At 37.8% G+C, this 9,714-nt stretch overlaps 1 protein-coding gene across 1 annotated transcript; it reads right to left on the bottom strand.

Moving 5' to 3' along the window:
- Positions 1–7,790: 7,790 nt before the first annotated feature.
- Positions 7,791–9,588, bottom strand: gadd45bb (growth arrest and DNA-damage-inducible, beta b). The gene is made up of 4 exons (XM_026205869.1): positions 9,357–9,588; positions 9,142–9,243; positions 8,810–9,035; positions 7,791–8,441 (listed from the first exon to the last, which is right to left on the bottom strand). The coding sequence occupies exons 1-4, from the start codon at positions 9,407–9,409 to the stop codon at positions 8,337–8,339; spliced, it is 486 nt and encodes a 161-aa protein (XP_026061654.1). The 5' UTR covers positions 9,410–9,588; the 3' UTR covers positions 7,791–8,336.
- Positions 9,589–9,714: the final 126 nt, after the last annotated feature.

Raw genomic sequence — 9,714 nt, 5'->3', positions numbered from 1 at the left:
AAGTGCACCTTTGAAGATCTCTAGCAGTATTAGATCTAGTATTCAGGTTTAGTTTGAAGCATTTATTTAAACTAGATGCATTGAATTTAAATTTGTGCAGCCAGTAACTGACTAATGAAGCTTCTTTGCAGTGGTTGTGCCATGCTGAGCCAGGTTTTGTCACCCCCAGCCATCTGTATTCAGCGCAGGATTAACCTCTCGTACAAAAGAAACAAGAAGAGCCACTTCCCTCTTTCTGTGCATTGTCGCAGTTTATCTGGAACTCTTTTCAGCTCAGCATGCGAAGCCAACTTCCTGTTTGCTCTACGAATGACGTAATATTAGCGACCGTTTCTAGAAAAATTGCATGTGCTGCTGAGTGTACATTTGGAGACTCCCTGGACTTACAGTGAAGTTGCAATATGACTGCATTTTCAGTAACAATAATCAATTGTTGATAAGCAGAGTGCATATGATATATTTGTACTACCCTTCCAAATTATGGGTTCAGTAATGAGTCAGTAAAAGCTGTTTTTTTTTTTATTAATTTTTTTCTATCAAAGAATCACAACTGTTTTCAACATTGCTAATAATAAGAAATGTTTATTGAGCACCAATTCAGAATGATTTCTGAAGAATCATGTGACACTGAAGACTAATGACTGCTGAAAAAAATAATAAAGTCCAAATGCGAGGAGTGGCTAATTACTCAGATTGTTTATTCTGTAATGATATTGTCAAAAAGTGCCTACGTAGCTCAGACAAAAAGAAACAACTCTGTAATTTGGTTGTCTCTTTAGCTGTAATCCTGTTTTCTGCTTGATTTTGCTATTTTGAAAAGAGAGAGACCTCTGTACTAGAGCACAACCAATCTGTAGGCACATAATATTTCATTGGGTACATTCAGTTAAGCTTTATAAGATATTTTTATAGTTTTTCATCTCCTGGCATCTTTAAAATGAACACTGTGTTGTGGGATGTCATTATAATACTCAAAGTAATTCTCATATTCTGCCTGTATTTGCACATGCACTAGACAGACAGCAAAATAACAGACAGGAGGCTCTACAATTATTACTAGCCTGTTTGCCTAATTTGTCTCTTGAGTGCAGAAACTACCTGCATAGCCAGACAGTTAGCTGGAGTCTGCCGGACTTAGACAGTTAGCTGGGGCTGCTGAAGGTTTGTTAAGTCGCTGTGATGACTGCGTGATCAGGGCTGGAACCGTTGTGGATCATGCAGTCTCCCAGACACCGATACACACAGACGCCTGGCTGCGAGCCAGCAAGTCAGGGAGGTTCAGACGACCTGCTGTCAACATTGTAAATATGCTTTTCAACCCATTCTCAGCTGGGTGAAAAAAGTTTGAGCTGTTACTCACGGTTGATTTGTGGAATTGAGTCACTCTGGTTATTGAACAGACTGTTGTCTGAATGAGCCGTTGCATAAATGAAACTTCGCTTGAACAGTATTTAGTGTCTCTCTTCTGGAACTGCGGGTTTGTACTTGTATCAAACATTGTCAAAACACTGTAAACATGATTCTACTCCACCCTCAAAATAGCATTAACGTATTAGTACTGTATAATGTATGTTTGCACGCATCTGTCTGCCTGTTTGTTTACCATTATTGGACTTTTTTTATAAAAACATTGACCCTTGCACTTCCAGTTGGTTTAGAGATGATTCAGAGCAACTCAACAGCAGGACACGAAGGTTAAGCCACCCTCTTGTTTATCTCTCCTTAGAAAGCACTGGTAAAATGACCTGCACACTTAGACTCTTGGAGAGACTCACTGAATAAGATGGCCTTTGATGACCTAAACTGATCAGGTGGCCTTTGACTTAGTGCTTAAAGAAGACAAGAAGAGAAAATATAGGTTTGCTAACAGCTAAATAAGAAGATGTAAATGCGTTTCATATTATTGTTTATATATATATATATATATATATATATATATATATATATATATATATAATGTGTGATAAATAAAATAAATTTTTTACACAAAAATTCTGTTACATTTTGAGTAAAAAAAAAAATAATGTAGCAATATTACAACTATGAGATATAATTTTAGCAACATAAATTTGTATTCTTTATAATTCTAAACTTTACAGTATGTTACATAACACAAAGATAGTATTCCATCATATTTTATAAAAATATATTTATTTTTTTAAATATATTTTTAGCCTCTTAATGTAATTTTCTTCCAAAAAAAATCAATTGCCAAGCTTTTACTTTAGCATTTTACCATCTCTCTCTCTCTCTCTCTCTTGCAGTGTAATCTGGGCAAGTAACAATATTTATTTAACCCTGAGCAAGGGAAAGGTTAGTTGACATTTAAAGTCATACTCATGAATATTGGCATAAAATGTTTTCAGACTGAGAAGCATAAATTAATGCAAGTCCATGGTTCTGATCTAACCATACATTACCGATACATTACAAATACAATGCTCAATAATCAGTGCATTGCACTACAGATCTGATTAAAAGTCTGACAGTTATAACAGGTTGGAAGATAAAAATCTTTAATTTTGCCTATAATTACAGCTTCTGTGCACTGTGTTTGGACTAGTTCTTAAAACCTGTGACTGCTTTCCTTTCTGCCACTGTGGTTCTGACCCTGAGCTCTGCAGAAATGTTAGGTTTGGCATTAGCTGTCGTCTCTCTGCGCCACTGATGATTGCCCCCAGACTGATTGATTTCTGCAGAGGAAACAGGAGCCTAATAATTGCTTTTACATATGAGTGTGATACGTGGCTTTAGAAATGTTTGCATGATTGATTTGTTTCGGGCAACACCTAAGTTAGATCTGCTTATTACTGGAAGTGCAATACAACTAAAAGTAAAAAAACAGGTTGGTTTGTTGAGGTCTTGCATTTAGAGAATGCAAACAGCTCTTGACATTGATTAAAGCTGATAAACATTATCTGTGTCTTGGTGAGGTGGGCACTAAATTAAGTTTAGTTTGCAACCCACTTCATCTGATGAGGGCTTTGTGTGTGGCATTGTGTTTGTGCAGCGTGTGCTGTCAGATTACAGGCTCAGGCCTGACGGGTGTGTGTCTGACTTCCCACTGGCTCCAGTGCACTTAACTTCTACTAATCAATCAGTCACAGGAGGGAGTCAAACGTGTTCTCAGCTTCAGTTTAAAGGCACAGAGTGACTAATGAATGAATCTCTTTTACCACCGGTAACCCTCACTCAGACAGATATGGTGTTTCCTGAGTGAGAGACTTTAGAGGAAGTGAAGAAACCACTGAGTGCTCTTATCAAGGTATAGTCGGCGCTCGATGGCTTCACAAAAAATAAGCAGTCATAAAATACAGCATCATTCTGTCTATACACACAATACAGACAATAATTAACCTAGCAAATTATATACAATATTCACCCCAGAATGGAAAAGTTCTTTGAAGTAGGCTCTAATTGACAAGTTATGATCTTGATGATACACCTTTTGGCGTCTGTATTATATAACCTTGCTTTTGTTGAATAAAAAGAGCAATTTATATTGATTTTAATGTGGCTCCCTTCAGTCGCAGAACATCCATGCATGTGGTGTGTTGCTATTCTTTTTCGGTTCTTCCATATTTGCAGACCATTCATCTCCAGTGTCGTAAAAAGGAAACATGCTGTGGTGACAACAGGAAATGTGGGGTGTAAAGCTGTGTATGATATACTCATGAGTTTATTTATATCATAGGACTGGCCCAGTGTTTGCGTCAAGGAGAAGGGTAGGTGGATTGATGCACCATTAGGATTTAATGGTTAATGATATGTGATGCAAGTTCAACTCTTTTATCAGTTGATACCTGTTGTCTTTACCTGTATCGTCTAAAATAAGTCTCTTAAAAATCATTGTTCTTAATTGGCATTCCATGAAGAACTTTTAACATCCATGGAATCTTTCCATTGGACAAAATGTTCTTTAGATTATTAAAACTAAGAAATCTTGTAGATCTTTTAGGAACTGTTCATTGAAAGGTACTTTGGGGAAAAATGGTTAATCTATGGCATCATTGCAAAACCTCCCATTTATTTTAGGAGTGTAGGTTTGTTTAGTTCCCATATGGCCACTATCTCTGCTTAAGAACACTTATATAGGTAAATATTATATTAATGCACTTTCAAATAAAATATGAATTGTACAAATGTGCAGTTCTGTTTAAGGCTATTGTTAAACAGACCTTGACATTCAGTCAGAACTAATTGAATTTACGTGCAGACATTAGATCTCTTGTGAGGATTAAAAGTCATGTGACTGCTTTGTTTGCTGTTGCACAAAAGTGGACTGCATAATGAACGCAGTGATGAGAGGGTCTTATTTTTCTCGCCCCCTGACCTTGGCTCAGCAGAGCACATGAACTCATTAGTGTGTCAGAAAGAGAGGGTGCACATGACACTCGTTCTGACCCCAGTTATCAGTTATGCATGGCACATTCGAAATCTGTTATGTTTTATGTTTGACAAGTATATTTTCTGAGCAATAGATTAATATCCTTCACACATCTTATTATTATTATTCAAATTTATTTGAAAAGGGACCATGTACAATTTAACATAAATGTTTCCATTTCATGCATTGTACCGAATTTAGCCAATGGCTAGTTTTCATCCGCAGTCCCTTGGCAGGTAATCATAGTCACCATCTTGAATGGTTCTATCCAATATTTCTTGTATAAATGCTTTATTGTATATATAATTTCCCATACATATACTTGTTTTTCCTATACATATATACTTGTGGATTATTGTGATGTTTTTATCAGCTGTTTGGACACTCATTCTGATAAAGAAACAAACTCATCCACATCTACTATGGCCTGAGGATGAGTACCCTTTTTTGTGCATATTTTCATTTTTGGGTGTGCTTAAAAACATGAAGGGAATTAATTAAGATGGGTATGATTTAAGTAAAATGACTTCAAGGGATCATTGGATGCCTATTTTCCACAAGTTGATATGATTCTTAAGGGTCTTAATTAAGTTTAACACTAAAACACAAGTTCTCTCTAAAAAAGTAACTAATTACTTTACTTAGTTACTTTTTATGGAAAGTAATGCGTTATGTTCATTTTAAATACGAGCAGGGCTTGATTGTTTTTAATATAAGAAGTTCTATTTATAACAAATATAAAAGCCTTTCCACAAAAAAAAAAGAAGTTAATTCATGTCTGTACAGTACATTTGTTACTTCCAACACTGATCTACAGTATGTTTTCTTCTTCATTATATTGTACAACATATACGGTGTATATTTATAAAGCTCTTTGAATATTTTCTGTTGGAATAAATTTGGGAAATAATCTTTAAACCTGTTGATCAGCCTATGATTTTCATGAATAGCCTGCCCTATGAATAAACACACTAAAAACATCATAATTCTAATGTGCCGTGTTCAGATTTAGACTATAATGTTTATATCTGATGTCAAAACCCCACAATGCTCCACTTTTTGCTTTTCAGTGAATATTTGAGTCCGTGACATGCTCAAATATAGCTCAGTCTAAGAATAGAACGGGCAGCCAGACTATTCATAGCAGTGGCTGTTACCTCGGTATAGCGAGTATCGTTGTGAAAGGGCTGTGCTATTGCTGCCATGGAAATAAGAGCCTTCTGTTCCTGTTTTTCTTCTATTTTCTCCCTCCGGCTTGACGTCAGCACAGCCCTGAAATGCGCAGCTTAGCCCAGCAGCCGCCCAGGATTCGCACCATGCTTTAGTCATGTCTGTCTGCAGAGGAGCCTGTCAACGTCGGCTTTGTGCACGTACGAGAGCCTTGGGGCAGAAAACACTGTTTTCTCTCGGGCTTTTACAATGAAGATACAAATATATCTGTCAGTTGTTAACTGATCTAACCCTCCCAAACAATGGCCCCTGTTGATGACTTCGTAAAGTGGGGGATTATTGCTCACTAACTTTCTTCTCATCACCGTTCTTGAATTGTGCCATTGTTTTGTTTTTTAACCTCTCGTTCAGTAAGTGAACATTTTTTTGGCACAAGAAAACTGTAAACACTGCCTCATGTGAGAACATGGCTCCCTGTGAAAATACAGACCTGCCTTTCAAACCCTTCTGTATGGCATGATATTTTCTCAAGAGAGGACTGATACTCAGCCTGTGCAGATGTAGATGTCTCTGAGTCATCCGTATGATATTATTCACTTCATATTGCTAAAGTTGTGGAATCATCTCCAGACGTATTAGCTGGAGTTTAAGGGAATATGGTGTGAGTCAATGCAATCTTGTGGGAAATGAGAGCACACCCATAGTCTTGAAGATGTGGGGTCTAACACGTGCAGTAAGGGCAGAATCTTTCATCCCATCTGCTTCACTGTCTGCAAAGTTAATGAGACAATCATCACAGCAGACCCCTCGTGCATGTTTTCTGTGGCCTGCAGGCAGCCTGACCTTTCACAGTCACCAAAGAAAAGGTCACTGAAGTCAGAGTGATCAAGCTACTTTTTTGGTCTTCTGAAGAACAGCACGAGTGTGTGACTAATAAGATGTTTGTGCATGTTTTCATGACAAGTCTATAAAGACACTGATTGTTCTTTTGAAAGAAATATCATTATATGACTCTTGCCATGTTCATACTGCAAAGCTTAATGCTCAGTTCTGATTTGTTTGGGTGTTCTCATTATTTTTTAAATGTGGACAATATTAGATTCAAGTGTGAAATTCCCAAACTAAACTGCACGCACAAAACAATAAAAACAAGACAGCACAAGTATGCTGTAATATGAAATGAAGTGATGTACCATGGAAGCCAGGTAATTTGTGTGCAGGTGATAAGAAGGATGAAGACAAGTTTGAGAAAAAAGACAGCAGTTTGTTTTTATAAAGTTTTGCTTGTATGGAGTTGCTACTGTAGAAACTTACACCTCAGTGTCGCATCCTATGACTACCTGTCTTCAGTATTAATCGAGTGAATAAAAAATCAATAATATATGTAAACTCTTGAATCCTGTCAGCTCAGGATTCAGGTGAATGTTGATCTAGAGAGTGACACAAAAGTCATGCATTCTGATATGACTATTCATACTGAGGTGGCATTATAAAACATACGACTTGTATCTGATTTAGAACCAAATATGGAAGTGGCACAAATCAGCATAAAAAAAATCTGATTCCATATGATTTGTGCTATTTACATTGTTATTTATAACAGATCTGTGTCACAAACGTGCAAAAAAATTAATAAATTCATAGTTTGGCCACTTTGTTCTTTGCCTGACTGGCAGTATTGGAATCAATCAGTGAATCAGAATTGCTAAGCATTTTATGAGTTTGTAGTGATTTGTCTGGTGGTAGTTGTTCTTTCATCCTTTTATGCAGGAAGATATTAAAAAGCAAGTGCAGAATGTCTATCTACAGTGTTGTGCCCTCATGTACATTTTGCACGTCTTGCAAACAAACCCGTGTTTGAGAAACAGATAAGGAGCCTCTTTCATTTGTACACATTGTGCTGCATCTAGGCTGAATGATTTATGATCCCGGAGGGGGAAAAACAGGTTTCAATATGTGAACAGTTATCTTCTTGGTAATAATATTTCTTTACTCTTAATCAGAACTGTCTGTTGTCCCACAGAACAATTTATGTCCCTTTCTTCCTTATTGTTGTGCCTAAAATAACATGAAATGATAATAGTTGACTATGAGGAAGCAAGAATATGTTTAAGTAATTTGTTTTTGTTATGAGCTCTGAACTGAACTCATGTCAGCACATGTGACAGTTTTTATAATGTCCAAGATGCACTCTGTTTTTAAATCTGGCATAAAAAACACAACACACAGACTGTTCGTTTTCAATCATTAAGCATAACATTTATTTCATAAGAAAAAGGTAAACATTTGTAAATGTATAAATAACCAAATATATTATTTGTCGTGAATGACATCAGTGTTATGCATAAATAAAAATTAAGACAGTTCAGTCCTTAAATAGCAGTCTCTCTTTAAGACAGAGCTTCTTTTCCTGTATAGACCCATCACAGTATTGTCAGGTCGGAGTCATGTGTTATTCATTCTCTCCCCACGTGGAGTGCAAAGTGCAGCCATCTGCCACGGTCCGGATCCCCCATCATCCTTGCTGCATCAAAGTCCACCGACCACCCTGGTGCTCATTTGGTCCCTCCAAAGGGCGACACCACCGATCATGCAATATGAGGAACGTGGACGAAAGTCTCTAGTATCCTCTGACACTTAGAATTCCATAATCATGGACGTGGAAGCTTCGTAATGGACTTTTAGACAGTCCCCTTGAATTGATGAGTATGTCCTCATGACGGTTGAAGGACGACATCAATGTCCTGGTTCTCTTCAGCACATTTCAGTGCATGGCACCTCAACGCTCTTGCAGGGCAATGGAGGCCACCCACTGGTTCCTGCAACGGCTTTCCTTACAGTAACTCCCCACTTCATTCAGCTTGAGATGCTCGGCTTGTGGGTTCTATGAGAAGGAACGCAATATGATTAGTATTCCATATCTTGTTTGACAATAGCTTGTTAACCCAGTTTGTGTTAAGGGTGTGAATTACGGTGGGGGTGGGAGAGTGGGTGTCTTACAAGTAGCCTACAACAGGTCTTTATGAATAGTATAGGCCTAAATACAATTCTATAGTCTAGTGGCAAAACTGTCATTCTTCATTAGAATATAGGCTATTAAGGCTACATACACCCCCCCCATCCCCCCCCAAAAAAAAATTGTTTAAAAAGTTCAAAGGTGGCTAACGACGACAAATGCTATATGAACAAACTGCACCCCTCTCCCAAATGTTATAGGCTACGTTTATCTGTAATATGAGAATTAATACTTACAGTTACTAGTATGCAGTGGAGGTCTCTTGGTTCGTTGGCGTTGCTGTCAGTGGAGAGCGGCTCCCCGAGGACCTGTGCCAGACGCTTCATGCCGGAGACGCGCACGATGTTGATGTCGATGTCGCAACAGAAGGCTTGGATGAGCGTGAAGTGGATCTGAAGCGCAACATCATTCTCGTCCTCCTCATCGGTCGCTAAAACGCAGAGGACCACGCTGTCTGGATCCCTATAGAAGTCAGTAAATGCCTTTAAGTTAATATGCACTTAGGTTTTTTGCAGTTTGGTCTAATGCATATCACTGAATTATATTGTGGACTGAATACAATACTTACACATTCATGAGCTGTGCAGACTCGTAGACTCCTACTGTCAGACAGTTCTGTCGCTGTGCAGCTACTAGCAGCTCTTCAAGAGCTTCACTTACAGTCTCCATTCTTTAGAGAAAAATAATATATCAGTTTTAACTTTTCGAAACACCTTAAAAATGAAAACAGATATTTTTTGAGACTTTGAAATGCTAAAAAACAAACAAGTAACGTTAACTTACTTTCTGTCAGTGCTGTTGCATCCAACAACTTCTTCCAGAGTCATGTTTGTCATTAAATTTTATAATAATCCAGAAATCGAAATTTCCTCAAAATAATATAATTCCAGTGAGTAGTACGGCGATCTTTGAAGGCAGTAGTAATCCACAGAGATTTCGAGTGGTGTCTCTCTCGCACTGCTCAGATAGCTACCTCTTTCTTTGTCACTGTCTCGACGCGTGTTTGACTTGAAGCTGTGAGAGCCGGTGTTTTTAAAGCAGGAGTAGTGTAGTAGGCGTGGTTGAAACTGCAGCCGAAACCTCACGCTAACTGGCACATGAGGTTTCTATGGAGTCTCCTATTGTGTGAAGTATTGTGTCA

This window comes from Carassius auratus, chromosome 27, assembly GCF_003368295.1.
Source record: "Carassius auratus strain Wakin chromosome 27, ASM336829v1, whole genome shotgun sequence".
Lineage (NCBI taxonomy): Eukaryota > Metazoa > Chordata > Actinopteri > Cypriniformes > Cyprinidae > Carassius > Carassius auratus.
This window is presented reverse-complemented; position numbering and strand designations above follow the sequence as displayed.